The sequence below is a fragment of the Mauremys reevesii genome, linkage group 11 (genome assembly GCF_016161935.1).
Source record: "Mauremys reevesii isolate NIE-2019 linkage group 11, ASM1616193v1, whole genome shotgun sequence".
Classification (NCBI taxonomy): domain Eukaryota; kingdom Metazoa; phylum Chordata; order Testudines; family Geoemydidae; genus Mauremys; species Mauremys reevesii.
In genome coordinates, this window is record NC_052633.1 from 23,046,188 (window position 1) to 23,063,226 (window position 17,039).

At 42.9% G+C, this 17,039-nt stretch overlaps 1 protein-coding gene across 13 annotated transcripts in view; it reads left to right on the forward strand.

Annotated features, from left to right (window-relative positions):
- The first annotated feature begins 7,214 nt into the window (after positions 1-7,214).
- The window catches only part of ANKRD44 (ankyrin repeat domain 44), a 209,970-nt gene continuing 200,145 nt past the window's right edge, over positions 7,215-17,039 (forward strand). For 5 of the 13 annotated variants that reach the window (XM_039494044.1, XM_039494035.1, XM_039494040.1 and 2 more), the window contains exon 1: positions 7,215-7,340. In XM_039494044.1, coding sequence (XP_039349978.1) covers positions 7,272-7,340 — 69 coding nt within the window. In that variant the 5' untranslated portion in view covers positions 7,215-7,271. Of the gene's footprint in view, positions 7,341-7,577; positions 7,954-9,263; positions 9,283-17,039 lie in introns of those variants that run through there. The other 8 variants (XM_039494034.1, XM_039494036.1, XM_039494039.1 and 5 more) reach the window with 4 other exon arrangements.

The window sequence follows — 17,039 nt, forward strand, 5'->3', positions numbered from 1 at the left end:
TGGAGGTTTTAATTCTGTCAGTTGTCAAAAGATTTTTAATTTATCAGATGTAAAATAGTTGTCTTAAATCTGAAAGATGCACAAAGATCTGTGAAATCATTTTTGAAAACTGATCAGCCTTAGCAGTCCAGTCAGGGATCTGTGCTCATGGTGAGTAGTTTCTTTCTCTCTCACACATACAGCTGAGATATTACTCAGATAATGGTAGAAGTCCTGAGTCTACCACAGTCAGCAAAATTCTCTTCTCAGTTACACTTAACTACAATTTTAGCAGTGTAACTGAGAAGAGAATTGCCCCCAGATTAACCTGATGTATATTTTTCAGCTGTTCTCATTCTTCTCTGGGTCCTATTACCAAGAAATGGTTTACCTCAGCTGGGAGAAGACTCCTATAAAGAGAGGAATCTGGTCAGGAAAAAAATGAAGGAACACCTGATAGAGGCCTGGATTTAACAGTATTTATTCCACTCTGCTCAGCACAGCACAACACTGCAATGGCCATGGTTTAAGATTACAAATCCACATGATTTCTTGCTGGATTGTGTGCTTAGGTCTTCATGTATACCACCTAATTGCCTGCAGAAGTGTCATTTTTTTAAATGTTTGAGATGCAGAGAGGCATGTGGATGGACAAGAGAATGCCTTCCTTCCCTCCCACCCCTATGCCAGGGTTTGTATTTTTTTTTTAAACTTGCTGTTTACATATTCTTCCCAAATATCATCCAGGAATAAAAACATATTTAAATGGTGTCAGGAAGAAATCTTCATATGGGGGGAAAAAAGGCAAACCAAATGTTGCCTTCTGGAAATAAATTGTTAAGTGGAGATGAATTCAGGTGGGCAATAAAAGTCAGTTCATGCAGGTGAACCCTACTACCACTCCATGCACGCCAACAGCTTGGTAAGGTTAGACACTACCCAGAATAATTAGACATCCCTGCTCAGTGCCATGAGGCTACTTGCCCTCCCTCCCATCTTAACAGTACTCTGTCCCACCTAAAGAGAGCCTCTCTTCCCCTCCTTCCAAGCAGAATTGCTAGCCCTCAACTTTCACTCCTCATTCACATTTCCTGTCCACAGAACTCCTGCACCTGTTAAGGCTGGGAGTGTTAAGACAGGGAGTAGGGATGGGGACCACAAACATGCTCTGGAGTGTTGAGGACATGAGAGATGGACCTCATGGTAAAATCTGTCTAACTTCTCTGAACAGTGGCAAATAATACAGCTGAAGAATGAGATCTTTACTTAAGCTTTATAGATGCGGTAAGGACAATGCACAAATCTGGGGACGATTACCTCCACTCCATCTGCAAATGATCACCCTACTTAAATATAGCAGCAGGCCCAGCTTTGCAAAGGGCAGTTCAGCTAGACAGCAGGTCCAGATGCTTGGCTCTCTTCAAGTGACCACATCCTACTAAGCTGCAGAATCATTAGACCGATGTAGTGATCTTACCATCTGTATGAAATGAGAAGCGTGTGGGGAACCAAGGGACTAACTTGCAGCACAGTTTGTAATCCTAAATAGTGTAAAAGTCATGCAGCAGATCCTCATCTCACCCTCACTCTAAGAACTTGTTGACAGTGCTCACTAGAGGGGTGTGATTTCTTATGCACAAACATGTCACATACAGTCTGGCACACAATAGGATGTGTTAATGTAGTCCCATTTCAAACAACACTACCTTAATGTGCGCTAGGGAACTTTTAGTGTGTGACAGCAGGGTTCACGTGGCCAGTTAGCGTGCAACACATTGGTGTACTGTAGAACTCACACACCTCTAGTGTATTGCTTCACTATGTAGACAAGCCCTAAATCTGGAATAACTCCTTTAGCTTTCAGACTGTTTCCTTTTCATTTTCCATGCTTAAAAACATCCAAATCTACTTATTTAAACAAACTTTGTTTTCCTCATGCAGGGCACCTGTGTTTCCCTCTTGGTCTTTCAGTGAAGTAATAATGCTGAATCTGTGATATCAGAATAACTTTCACAGCAACAGGCTATTATACCTTTCTATCTAGGGTACTTGTAAGGGCCCCCATGATTGTAGTATGTGAGCCCCTCACACTCTTTGATGTGTTTATCCTCACAACACCGCTGTAAGGTAGGGAAGTGCTATCATTTCCATTTTACAGATAGGGAACTGAGGCACAGAGAGACTAAGTAACATCCCACAGAAAGTTTGTGGCAGAGCAGGTCTATCTGAACTCAGGTCTTCTGGGTCCTAGGTTAGGGCCCTAATCAAGATTGCATTCCAGTGAGTGGGGTGGAATTTTCCAATAAACCAATCCATTTTTAGGCAGGCAGCATAAGTTTTAAGTTCCATTGAAATCAGTGGGAATTAAACACATACTTAAAACTAAGCCCGTTCTTAAGTGCTATCCTGCGTAAACATGGATTTAAGCATGTGCTTAAGTGCTTTCCTGAATTGGGGCCTGAATGAGGAAGCGCATATTCATAAATCACCTCCATTCAGTTTCAGCAGGGACTGTTTCTGGCATTGAGAAACGTTTATATCTATTTAAAAACAGCAATTGCTAAACTAGGTCAGAGCATTAGTTTATATGGTTCAGTAACCTGTCTCTGACTGTGGCCATCAGAAGATACTTTAGAAACTGTAAAAATCCCCATAGTGGACTGTTAAGAGATGAAGAGCCCAACAGGGAACTCCTTCCTAACCAATCCACTGTTTGTCAGCCATTGCCTTATGCCTTAAAGCATGAGGGTTTATATTCCTCTTCTATTCTTTGAATATGTAACCACGTGTGTTCTCATGTCACAAATAAGATTGACTGGATTCTGGGAATTCTCTCAGGAGCCAGGGTAGGGCAGCATCAGGGCAAGTGGGAACAAATGCACCATCCTTCATGAGTAAGTGTCTTCCAGCTTCCCAGTCAGAGGTCACGTATGCAGTGAGGGCATTTTAGACCTTCCACCACAAATTGAACCCACACTGGTTAGTTAAAGTCAGTGGGGAACACCTATCTTGTGGGAAATTGTTAATGTCTCACTAAAGGAAGGCAACCTATCAGCAACTCACAAACAAATGGCAATGTGACCTTTGCTTAAGAAATCAACCCTAAAGAGAAGACTGAGAGGGGACATGATAACAGTTTTCAAGTACATAAAAGGTTGTTACAAGGAGGAGGGAGACATTTTTTTGTTTTTAACCTCTGAGAATAGGACAAGCAGCAATGGGCTTAAATTGCAGCACGGGAGGTTTAGGTTGGACATTAGAAAAAACTTCCTGTCAGGGTGGTTAAGCACTGGAATAAATTGCCTAGGGAGGTTGTGGAATCTCCATCATTGGAGATTTTTAGGAGCAGGTTAGACAAACACCTGTCAGGGATGGTATAGATAATACTTAGTCCTGCCCTAAGTGCAGGGGACTGGACTCGATGATTCTATGAAATGCCGGTGTCTTTGTCTACTATCCTCTAGTCTCCAACCTCCCCTTTCCAGAAAAGACCACTGAGGACGTAGTAGTGCACTAATTCCAACATTATTTGACATCTGCAGATCCATTGGACCAGTCAGGGCTCAGACCTAGGCATAGCATAGAGATGGTGTTATTCACTGTGGTCAACAAAATCTCTCCAGACAATAGAGGGTGAGCAGGCATCCTTGCTGATACCACATGGTCTATTAAAAGCCTTGGATTTCACTGTTCATGAAGTGTTGTTAACACAACTGTGGGACCAACTGGCAGGAGTGGGCAGAATCACCTTAGAGTAGTTCCTGGTCTGTACTTTCACAGTAATTGCCAGAAGTTACTGTGGAGTGATTTTACTCTCCTCAGGACTCTCAGGAATGAAGTCCTGCAGTCTTATCACCCTTTTTTTATATATATCTTTGTGAAGATGCTGGGTGTGAAGTGGCCTGGCCTATGATGTCATACTAGTGAAATCCTTTGTCCTCATGGAACTGAGATATCACCATCTCACGGCCTTCCCAGTGTCTGGCAGAAATTGGGGCCCTGGAGGAAAGCTAATAAGAATCTTGAAAATCTAGCACAGTCTCTAACTGTTCTGTAAATTGAAAGCATCTGCGTACTTATTGTCCAAGTGACTAAAAATCTTGCTAGGCTCATCTCTATGAGTTCCTATGTCCTTAAAATGCAACAGTGCTAAAAATATCTTTGTCCATCTTGGGAAGGCCAAGAGATTGAGCCCTGACATCTCAGATGAAGACCTCACAATCATCCACACCTTCATGACCTTTAAGCTAAACGACTACATCATGCTTTACTTGATAAGCTGGTTGGATGCTCAGGAGCTACTGCTAATAAAGGAGCTTCTGAATAAAGCAGGCCACCAATAGCACATTACACCCCCATTGCCCTGTAATGATTGCTAGTCTACTTCAAAATGCTGGTTATCATCTTCTAAGCCCTACATTATGCCCAAGTTGCTTAAGATACTGTCTCTCACTCTGACCTGCGATTCCAACTGTATAGGGAATGACTATGATACCTTTCCCAAGTGTGAAGCAGGTGTTATAAAAAAAATAATTCTGGTTTCCTGCAAGAAATATATTGAACACCCAAGTTGGTGACATTTATCAGGGGTTGTAATTGTAAGGCACATCTTTTTGTCTAGGCTTTCCATTTACTGCTGCCTTTGGAATTCCTGGCATTTAGCCTGCCGGATACATTTTCTTGTTTTTCTGTCCTGTAAAGTTGTGGTGTTACAGGGTGGGCTTGTGGTCTCGGTATATTTGTTTTGAACATTTGGCTACTGTCAACTTCTCTTAATTCCACCATGAAAAGTGCACCCGGACACCACAGTGCTGGGCCCTCCATAAATATTTCTATTAATAATAATTCATAATGAATAAAAAGTAATGAATGCTCCCAATGGGTCTGAATGACAATTTAAACACATTGTGTAAATACTCATTTAAGGACTTCTTAAAAATGCAGAGACTTTTCAAAATTGACACCAGGTAGCTGTCTGGGTGCTTTCAACCTTGAAAGCCCCTACTCAGGTGGGGATTTGTGCCACAGGACATAGGGTTGGAAAGTAGCTAGGGAGGGGTGGGGTTGTTATTATGGTTGGCCAGAAACAGAAAATTTCAGAAAATCGTATTTAAGCGTTTTGTAAAGCCAAAGAAATCACTTATCGGCAGAGAAACTGTCCTGATTTTCAAAGGGCTGAGCATCCCCAGCTCCAGCTGAATGAACTTCAGCTGGCATGAATCAGCAAATTCCATTTGAACTGATTGGCAGCAAAGTTCCACTGACTTCAAGGGAGCTATGCTGAATTATACTAGCTAGGGATCTGGCTCAGAAGGATCTGTGTGCTCAACAGCTCTGAAAGACCAAGCTCCTTATGTGTCTACCAAGTTTCACCTTAGAGCAAATATGGTGGAGTTCTAAATACCTGAGAATAGGAGTTTTTAATGGAAACAGTGACATATCCTCACTTAAAATAAAGGCTAAGTTTTTCTGCTTGCTCTCAGCTAAAACTTTCTTTGACATGCTTACTTTTGACTACTGTGTGATAAGTGGGTATTTCAACAAAGTCTGTGAATTAGCTGTCAAAGTAGAAGGTCTAGTTAGAATCAGCAAGATACAGAAAGGGCCCAGCTCTACATTGGACAGCACTGCAGTCTTGCCAGTGGCTCTTCTTGACATATGTTTTGACACACAACAAAACTGCTGATGCAAGCTCACTACTTTAGGTATTCTGACATGACAAAGACCATAAGGGAATTAAATGTTCAAGGAAAATTGCCTAGCAGAACTCACAAATTCCTAACAGCTACAGGGTTGTGTGTGGTTTTTTTGGTTTTGTTTTAATTTTGTTTAAATAAATTTATATTGATTTTTAATTTTTGGAAAAACTCTTAAGAAGATGCATAGTGTCCAACTATTTTTCATAATTTGCTTGTTAACTTTAAATCACCATTTATAGTAATCTCTTGGAAGTCTGAAACTAACACTTGTTTCCTCATCAGGCTGGTTTTCTTCTGTTGCAAGTACTGCTCTTATGATGATGATTATTTCTGAAGACAAAAAAACCCCTACAAAACCTATAGCATGCTGTAGCAAAGGGCCAAAATGTTATAGCTTGCAGTTGGGTTACCTGCAATGTTTTAAGGTCATTGTAGAACACTGTAGTCATTATGAGGATGGCTTGTTAATGAAGGATTATTTAAAAAAAGAAATTTAGACCAATAAAACATTGGCTCATTTGTTTAAAAAGAAATACTACTACTGTCTTATACAGAATTATCTGAATTTGGAAACTGGTCCAAGGGAGGGAAGCAAAGGGAGAAGCAACTGAGTCAGGGTGGTGCAGCAGGGGGAAGCAATGTCTCTATGACAAACCTATGGCGGCACTTAGGGGGCGGGATAGCTCAGTGGTTTGAGCATTGGCCTATAAACCCAGTATTGTGAGTTCAATCCTTGAGGAGGCCACTTAGGGATCTGGGGCAAAAATTGGTCCTGCTAGTGAAGGCAGGGGGCTGGACTCAATGTCCTTTCAAGGTCCCTTCCAGTTCTAGGAGATTGGTATATCTCCAATTATTACCACTTCTACTGCGTATTCTGAGGTTCAGGCTCCACTCATAAAAGGGGAAAGGGCAGAGGTAAGTACCACTTCAGGTTAAATTAATCTCTCACAAGCTAAGTGATTAGCCCAAGGAAGCCTGTGCCAGAACTGATTGTTGGGAATATAACCTATTTTTCCTAAGTCCCAGGCCAGGTTCTCCCTGTATTATGTATTTGTGTACTATTATCCTGAACTGTCTGTATGTAACTTAAGCCCTGATTCTGCAATCTGTTCTGTGTGAACTAACCTTTACACCTGCTTGGAGTCCCATTGGAGGCAGACTATGAAATCTCAGAGTAGCAGCCCTGTTAGTCTGTATCAGCAAAAAGAACAAGGAGTACTTGTGGCACTCATGCCCAAATTAATTTGTTGGTTTTGTTTATTTGTCTCTAAAGTGCCACAAATACTCCCCGTTCTTTATAAAATCTCAGGCTCTGATCCTGCAAATGTGCAACAAGGGGTCACGAATCATGTGCATGAAGTTACTCTTCTACCTTAGTGGTTTGCAGATTTGGGGCCTTAGATTGCAAACTCTCAGGGCAGGGCCAAACTCCCTGAGTATACTCATTAAATAATAAAAATTATCCCATCCTTTAATTCTAAAGACTGCTTTATAGGAGCAAAATCGGCTCCTGGGCCATCTCCTCCCTTCATTCCCACCATACCTCTTTCAGTTCCTTCTCCATTCTGGTGCCTTCTAGACCCCTAGGACAACATGTATGACTCGTCTAAATGCTGGAGTTTGAGAACCACAGCGTTATGTGTTTCGTGCCTATACAGCAAGGTGATAAGTGCCACCTTAACGTGTACAGACAAGAAGCTCAGTGAGAGCTGAGCGGGCAGTCAGGCATGCCAGGGGCTGCTCAATGTAATAAGTGCAACATGCCGGAGAAAGAGGCAGGAAGGGAAGGGAAGGGAAGACACAGATTTGGGCAAGGCTGTGACAGGAACAAAGAAAATATTGGCGAGGGGAGGTGCAGCAGGGTGAGTGTAGCCCAGATGTGAGCCGCAGCAGGAAGCAGCCCATGTCTTTCTGCGTGTGGGGGGAAGGCGAGGGATGCTCTGGGGGAGATGCGAGCAGTAGGAGGCAGCCTTGTCCTTGCCCAGAGCTGCTCTGTGCGTGTGTTGTGCACGGGGTGATGTCAGTGGCAGCTGGGCTTGTGCAGTCAGTACTTCCTGTATCAGGCAGGCTCGGTTAGCGGCAGGCTCCTCTGCTCCTCCTGACCCAGCGAGCAGCTGGATTGTCAATTTCAGGTCTCCCAGGCACGGCTGGGTTGAGCTCTCCTCCCCTCCCCTCGCCCGCAACTCTGGAAGCTGGCTGACATCTCCCGAGAGCGGAGCTGCATGTGCCTGAGCAGAGCCGAGGGAGAATGGCAGTCCTCAAACTCACCGACCAGGTAGGAGACAGCACAGAGCCCGGGCAGCCTTGCAGGAGGCTCGGAAAACCCCTGCGCCGAAGGGAGCCGCCGCCGCTGCTGGCGAGGAGAGGAGGAGGAGCAGGAGCAGGAGCAGGCAGTGGCTATGGCAGCTCCAGCTCTGATGGGCTGGTTGTTGTTGTGCAGCTCAGCAAAGTGAAGCGGTGTCTCGCAATGCTTCGCCTGCGCATATCCCGTCCGTTCGTTAAGCACAAAAACCCTCCCCGCACTCTGGCAGCTCTTCGCTCCCATATACTGCGCCCTGCAACGATCGCCATTCGGGCTTGTGTGTGTGTGTGTTTCTTCGCTGGGAGACGCACACAGAGAACAGGGAGGAGGGCTAATAAGGCTATTTTGCCTGAGGCTAATAATGTACCGCGTTACTAGTCAGTCAAGTTTTGCATTGTGTGGGGAAAACAGGCAAATGTCAAAACGCCAGAAAGAAAGGCGCTATTTGTTGGCGTCTTTACAATGAATAGATCAGAGGATTTGCCACTGAAACAACCATCTAGAATAGCACAGTTATTTTGCATCATTCTGGTGTTTATTGGTTTGGCGTTTCATTCCGGCGCAGCCCTGACCTGTTTTTATTTAAATCAGTGAAATATTGTGGCTCAAGATAGATTTCAGTGTGTTTCAGTGTCACTTAGCGACAAGAGGCAGATTAGAAATATTAGAACATTTACTTTAATTAACTAGTTGCATTTGCTCATCAGTCCAGAGTTGGAATTAATTAATTAATTAGTGAGTTGCTTAAGCTAATGTTTTAATTTGCCTCTTCCTTCCTATGAACATTAACACTTTGCAACTGCATGCATGGTTGTTATTTGTCTGTTCAAACACTGTCAGATTCCTAGTTGCTTTTTAAACTAAGATATTTAACTATACAACTCCTCATGTAGGTTTCTTTTAAGAGATTGTTTCACATAGAAAACATAAGTGATTTTTAAAAAATCATTTAGGTTGTTTGTTTAACCAATGATAGACCCATTTTTGCATTCCTTGTTGGGCACCTGAAACTCCCATTGAAGTCAACTGCTATGCAGGATCAGATTTTAGAGCCACAGTCTTGCAGTGGGCTCCAAGTGGGTGCCCATGTGAATCCCCATTGAAGACAATGATATTCTGCCTATGTTTCTTCTGCAGGGAGCAGCTTGCAGAATTGGGGCCTATCTGTGTAACTTAAGTGAACCTAGTATTCTGTTTGACATTCATTCACTTTTGAAAATTTTACCCATTGATGAGTTAGAGTTGATATACCATCCAGCTTTCAAGTCAAACATGCAATTTTACAATTCTCAGAGTTGAGAGGTAGGATAAAAATGGATGTTGGCTATTTGTGTAAAGTCTCCAAGGTGTATTAACCTTCTTTTGGGAATTCAGTGCTATTTATTACCATGATACATAGTAATTATTTCTCTACGAGGCCTTCATGTTTAAAGAGTGCATTTTTGGTTTTGTTGCCATAACTGTTTGCAAGTTATCAGAAAATGGCAATACTCAACTCTCACCTTATGTTAAAATGTTAAATTTAATAATAGAGCAGCTATAATTTGTATTAAATCACTTCTTACCATTGATAGTCAAAAGCATTTTAAAATATTTAGTAAAGTGATATTGTGGTTCCCATAGCCTAATTTATCAACATATTGTACCATCTGTTACACATTTGCTTCTCTTAATCAGCTATTTTTAGTTTAACTTGGTCTGCCTATAATCTGCAGTGTGGGTGTCCTTCAAGTCCACAACTTTCCTGTTACTTTTAATATGATCATCAGCAGTTACAGGCCACACGCGTGCGTGTGCACACACACACACTCTCTCTCTTTTTCTCTCTCTCTCTCTCTCTCATTTTATTTATGCATTTCCAAAGAAGTCTTCCACTAAAAAATCCTCTACCTGGCATTTGCCTTACAATTAACACCAAATTTTTAAAGGAAAAAATAAGCTACTCTTAAAATAAAATAAACACTGAAAGGCAACTGTATGAATTATAGTAGTCTAAATGCATTTCCATAATTTAACCAAAGACAGTGTTTATAGTTCTGTTTCCTGGCATGTCCCTTGATACACTCATGTCTTCGGATGTGGTGCTTATAGCAAACGAAGAAAATATTTCACACCATGAGACTTAATTCTGCCCTGTAGTGCATAGAACAAGTCTCATAAATCAGAAGATTCAGGTGAGATCCATAAATTTAAAGTCTAGGCTGCAGCATAATATTAAAGGTATTTGCACTACAGCTGGTAAAGGAAGTGTAGCATTTCAGTGCTTTACGTCTATGTCTGAAATCGTGTTTCATGAGGTCCTTGGAATTAAAGCCCTAAAGGTTTTAAAACCATTGCTAAACCTCCTCAACAAAGATCTTGCTTCATCACTGGTGTAGAGTGCAAAAATGTGGTTTGAGCCAAGTGGATTGCATCTTGTGAAGTCTGTATTGCAACAAAGGATGCTGAGGGGGCGGGGGGCAGTATGGACTTTTTTTAAGATTAGTTATTTCTCCTCTTCCCCTCCCCCACCTCTAACATTCTCCAGACCTGGTAGATTGATTTCTCAGAACTGGCATGGTGACTTTTCAGTATGCCTTTGCATGGCGGCAGATGCTAAATACTCTCTGCTTTGCCAGTGTCATGGGTCACTCCCAGTCTGGCTTCAGGGCATGGTATGGCAACGCTTTTTATTCTGGGGGATGTCCTCCTTCTCCTGTCCATAGACATATCCGTACTCTTCCTGCTGGACCTCTCTGTGACATTTGGTACGGTTGATCACCAGATATTCCTGTCTCACTTGTACGAGGATGCAGGAGTGAAGAGAAGTGTTTCAAAATTGCTTAGGGCCTTTTTTGAGATTGACCCAGAAAGTTATGAGCCACTAGTCCTTCATTTCTAAAGCCCTTGTCTTTAGATTCCCACCAAGGCTCATCCTCTTCCCCATGTTATTCAGTGCCTATAACAGAGCCAGTGGGAGGCCTTGCATGACAACATGGGCTGAAGTGCCAGTAGCGTGCAGAGGATGCCAGGTGTTACATCCTCCTTTACATCACCTTTTTCCATGCCTACCTGAAATTAGTACCTGAGTGAAGAGCAGCTGGCTAAAGCTGAACCCTGGTAAGACTGAGGTGATGTTGGCAGGAAGAATGATGCACTTTGAAGCACTTACATACTGTAGGCAGTGGAGGCTATTATAAAGATGTATCTTCAGATTTACTTGGTCCACAGGCTACATTGCTCTGGGTGTCCAGACAGCCACTGCAGCAAAACACACCAGCTTTCACCTGTGGCTAGCCAGAAGACTGCATACCGTCCGCTCAGACACAGAAGTGGCACTGTGACTCCTGCATTTGTGATCTCCAGTATTGATTATGACAACTTTTGTTATATTTAGTAATGAAGCCCCACACCCTGTAGCAGCTGCAACGGGTACAAAACGCAACAGCTTGTGTGTTCAGCAATACAGGTCCCTACAATCACATCACCCCAGCTCTCTGCGCTGCATACAAAATCTGGATCAGGTTCTCCATGGGATTGGTTCTGTCTGCCTGAGAGATCTCTTCTCCCTCCATAAGTGTAACTTCCCTTAACAACTGCCTTCCACTGGAACCATAAACTGTGGACCAATAAGTGCCAACAAGGCAGTCTACCTCCAGCTCTGTAAAAGTTTGATGATACTTAGTAGCAAGAGACGAAAGAAGCCACATGCTGGTATGAGGAGTAAAGATAAATCTTATTTCTGTGACTTAGGTTTTCCTCATTTTTTTTGTTTTCACATGAGCACCTACTCGCTTTTGTCCTCTCTCACACACATAGGCAACCAAGCAAACAAAGATAATCATAAGCTAATTAATCTATTTTTCATACAGGGTCAGAAAAAAAGAAGAGATTGTTATTGTTTCTATTTTAAGACTCTTGAGAAGTGCTAGGATACTGTGGTGGTGGAACAATAAAGTAGGTATACTTTATAAGCTATCCTGGTTGTATTCAGATATTTCTTAGGTAAAAGAGCTTAGTTTAAGACTATATCCTGTCACAGGAATCGGCAACCTTTGGCACACCGCCCATCAGGGGAAGCTGCTGGCGGGCCGGCTGGTCTGTTTACCTGCAGAGTCTGCAGGTTCGGCCGATCGCAACTTCCCTGACTGTGGTTCGCTGTTCCAGGCTAATGGGGGCTGTGGGAAGAGGTGGCCTGGCCTGTGCCGCTTCCCACAGCCCCCATTGGCCTGGAACGGCGAACCGCAGCCAGTGGGAGCTGCCATCGGCCGAACCTGCGGATGCTGCAGGTAAATGAACTGTCCGACCCATCAGCAGCTTCCCCTGATGGGCAGTGTGCCAAAGGTCGCCGATTCCTGTCCTATCTGTTTCTGTTCAAGCAAGTTACAGGAGCTCATTTCTGAGTGATGGTAATTGCTAGCTAATCAGCTGGACCACATGGTAGCTTTTTAATCATTTAACTGAAGGAAGTATTTTCAACCCTCATTCACTTGTGGAAGTGAATCTATCTATCTTCCTTCTGTTCCTGGACCCCCTCTTCTAAAAATTGTATACGAATGATTGAAGTAGTAAGATTAAAAAAATGAACAAACCCTAAATTGTGATTAGACGCTTAAGGTTTCAACTTTGCTGACACCTTTGTATGCAGCAGTATTGAGTGACAGTGCTACTTAGTCTTCCACATCCGTTCCAGATAATCCACTTGTCATATATACAGCTTCTTGCATCCGCTACGGTGTGTGCCAATTACAACTGGCACGGTAAGTTTAAGTGCTTTTAGACCTACAGATGAAAAGTGATATTTCAGTACAAAGTGTCATTGCTGTTTATTATCTTTCTTCTCCCCATGCACTTTAAGGTCTGACCATTTAGTTTATTATTTTATATTCAATGAGGGTGTGGCTGTATGTAATAAGAGCATATGCATATGAATTAGAGTTTAGCATGAATGAAAAACTAATGTTTTGACAATTGGGTTGTCCTAGACATTCAAACATGGGCTCTGTTCACCAAACTCAAATCAAGGCATATGTGTGTGTTGGGGTGAAGGGAAAGAAAAAGGGGGCTCAGTACTTCCAAGATGTAAGGACTGAGGATGTCCAATCATACTGGTGTATTTTGATTTTTCCACTTCCTCTGGGTTTCTGAGAGATCATTTTCTCCCTTGTGCCATAACCATCAGAAAAGGAATACATTCATGAGCCGGCTCTCTCCTGTGAGCTGCTCTTTAACTAGGTTGTTTGGACTATGCTATTGTTTCCTGAAGATGCAGTTTTATCTGCCTGAGCCTGAGCATCACCTACCTGAAGGGGGGTTCCAAAGAGGATGGAGCTCGGTTGTTCTCAGTGGTGGAAGATGACAGAACAAGGAGCAATGTTCTCAAGTTGCAGTGGGGAGGTCTAAGTTTTTTCTAATTTCCAACCATTTCACTAGGAAGGTGGTGAAGCACTGGAATGGGTTACCTAGGGAGGAGGTGGAATCTCCATCCTTAGAAGATTTTAAGGTCAGGCTTGACAAAGCCCTGGCTGGGATGGTTTAGTTGGGGTTGGTCCTGCTTTGAGCAGGAGGTTGGATTAGATGACCTCCTGAGATCCCTTCCAACCCTGATATTCTATGACTCTCTGATGATTCTATGTTCTTTGCTGCTCTGAGTAGCTAAAGATCAGAGATCTCTTCCAGACCCAAGTCTCCCAAAGTGCAGTTCAGTGGGCTGTAGGGAGTCTCTTATTAATTACTCCAGTCACACTTAACAAGTCAGTTTCTGTACAACTATTTATTTATTTATTGCATTCAAGGAACTTTTTTTTTTAATTTAAGTTTACTTGTGAAAGTGATGGAGATGGGATGTAAATCTTCACCGAGGCTCCTAGAACACAGGTGATTGTTACTGGGAGTGCTCCACTGAGTGTGTGAAATCCTTAAGAGTATTTCTTTAACTCAAGAAAATTTACACAGCTTGTGGAAAATCATTTTGTCAGAAACTAAATCTTAGGTACCTCCTCCATCTCATTTCTGTACCACCAGCCCAGCCTTTGCAGAGCACTAGTAATAACAATGCAGAAAGGGTCTGTAGTTGGTAACATTTCTTCCTGTTAAGTTAGAGGATGCATTTAGCTTACTGTGTTCAATTTGGGATGTCAGTTTTTTGCCTGCTGACGGTTTGTGTTAGCACTGCTTAAGCAAGTGTTACCTTTCCATGCTATTTCTGAATGTAAGGGTCAATCCAAAAACTCCTGCTTCTGTTAACCCACTTAGGGTGTGGCGGGAGTGGGGGTGGGGGGAGAAGTGCTTCAAAAACATGCTGTTTGTGGGTGTTCTTCAGATGTTGACGTAAGCCCTTCTGTGCCTAATTGTTGGTTTCAGCAACAGGAGTTTGTGCTAAATGCACCACTCCCTCTTTGATTTACAAATATTCTCAACATCCTTTAAACTAAGACTAATCACTTTAAAATTTGCATAAAAGGGCTGCCCAGCTGCCTCTTTCTAAAGGGCCATAGTACCTAGTGCTCCAATCCTCCACCACTGAGGTGAATGGGAGTTTTGCTGTTGACTTATGTGGAACCAGGAGCAGGCCATAAGTCCTTGTTGACTCCAAGGAGCCAAAAGGAGTCTTTCCCATGAGCTCAAGTCCTGTGTGAACAAGACAACAGAAATATTTCTAAATTACACTCTTACCACATGCATGTTTTCAATGGTATCTTTTAAAAGTAATGGAGCCTGAGTGTGTGTTTGTGTGTTTACAGGGCTGCCATCCACTTCGAAATCATCATTCTCTCTGAAAACATTTAACTATAGCTGAAAGTAATGCAAAAGGTGACTTGAACCGAAAGAAAGTGAGACTGGTTCTCTAGGCAGCGTTTTAGTATGTTTACTTCATGTGTTTGGCAGCACTTTGTAGACAGTAAGTTTAATTTTCTCCTTTCTGTAGTCAGTTTACTCTGAAGTATGTGGGTCTTGCATGCATCAATGGGGGAAGGAGAGAAAGCTTTTATTTTAAAATGGACACATGATGCTAAAATCACAGAAATTGGCAGGTGGTCTCACGGGGAGGATAAGCGCCCGAAAGTTCTCAAACTCATTTTTAAAAACACTGACCAGGTTGTGAGTTGATAGTATTCCTTTATGTGATTTGGTACTTTTTTCAGTGACTGACTTTCTTCAGGTAAACATAACCTCAAGTGTCTCAATGTGCTGCAGATTTCCTCTGACCTCCTTGACTATGGCCAGAGTGGGTGTGACTTGAGGGGTTGTGGGACTCATCTTTGTGCAGTGACTGGCTTTTAATGGCCTTAGTGGACTACCAAGTGTTTTGCCTCCTATCTTATCCTGAGTCATGTTGCAGTTCTTCTGCCCTGCAACGTAATAGAATTCTAGCCATCCCTCAAGGCACCAGTGAATGCTGCACTCCCTCTGTGAGTGGGAAGATAGACAGCTGCTGCTCATATTGCTCTAACCATTCATAAGTGATGCCAAGGCTTGGTTTAACAGCTAAACTTCCCCGCTCCTCCTGGGAAACTGCGTGTGCATCTCCATAGTGCTGGGCACCCATATGTGTACTTCCATTCCCTGAAGTAGGTGTTGTAATTAGAGGGGGCATTTGAAGGGGTGGGAATAAAGATGAGAAATCAGTTTGTTTAGGTTGCAGAAAATAATAAATTTGGTGACTAATCAAGCATGCGATAGTAATTAAAGTGGCAAAACTGATTTTTTTTGCACGCCCTGACTCAGAAGGAGTTGGAACTAGCTAAGAAAGGATCTCACTAAACCTATTGTATAAAATATGCAAGTTTAAAAGAATTTTTCAAAATCAGGATATGTTCTAGTTCAGTGTTTCCCAGACTTGGGACGCCGCTTGTTTAGGGAAAGCCTCTGGAGGACCGAGCCGGTTTGTTTACCTGCCGTGTCTGCAGGTCCGGCTGATCACGGCTCCCACTGGCCTGGAGCAGTGAACCGCGGCCAGTGGGAGCCACGATCGGCCAGACCTGCGGACGCGGCAGGTAAGCAAACCGGCCCGGCCCTCCACGGGCTTTCCCTAAACAAGCGGCATCCCAAGTTTGGGAAACACTGTTCTAGTTGAAAGAATTCATTCAGGGAAGTCCTTTGGCCTATGTTACACAGGTCAGAGTAGATCATCAAAATGGTCCCTTCTGGCTTTATAATGGATGAATTGAAAAACAGCTTGAGATTTTAAAAATGTTGTCATTATAAACTAAGGTAACTTTGGAACAGGAATAATTTACCCATCAACAAGTATGTGGCCACTCATTCTGGTGATAGATAGATAGATAAATAAAATTGAAATAATTAACCCAACACACGCACCACAGCAGCTATTGTTTCCTTTGGCCGAGCTAGTTCTAGCCACACAACATGCACAGAAGTTGTGGAAATATATTCACATATTTTAAAGAAAAAGTACATTTAAAAAAATAATCTGGCATTTCTCCCTCTGGTTCACATCTCTTGGCACCCTGGTCATTGCTCTAGTGTAGACTGGCCACCAGCTTTTGAAACAGGGCTTTGGAGCTGTGCTCCGGCTCTGCTCCAGCTCCAAGCAAAAACCTGCAGCTCCACTGCTCCGGAGCTGCTCCAGACTCCGCTCCAAAGCCCTGTTTTGAAATGTTACATTGTCCAACCATACTCAGAGCAGGAAATAAGGTCTAGTGTAGACAAGGCCAGCGAGATACAGGGTCAGGAAGAGGCTTGCTTTCTTGGCTGAGATTTCTGCAAGTGGAATTACCTGTTGGGGTAGCTTTGTTGCTGGTTTTGTCATCTGTGTTCAAGTAAAGGAGACCTGTGCACGTGCTTTTAAAAAAAAAATGTAGACAAGGAAATATTCAGGGTCTATTGGTCTGCAGATTTCTCTTCCAATGGGAAAGTGACACAGTCCTAAAGTCCCAAGAAGTGCGATCGCGCTGTAAAGGGGCGGCACAGTAAGGCTTTTCTATGGATGTGTTAAGTTTCTGGGTATATGTCATGTTAGACCATTGCTCTTTCTTGAATAACTGTCAGCAAAACCTCATATTTCTTTATATGCTTGAGGTGTGGTATTTTCTCTCTGCTGGACATTCATCTTCTGA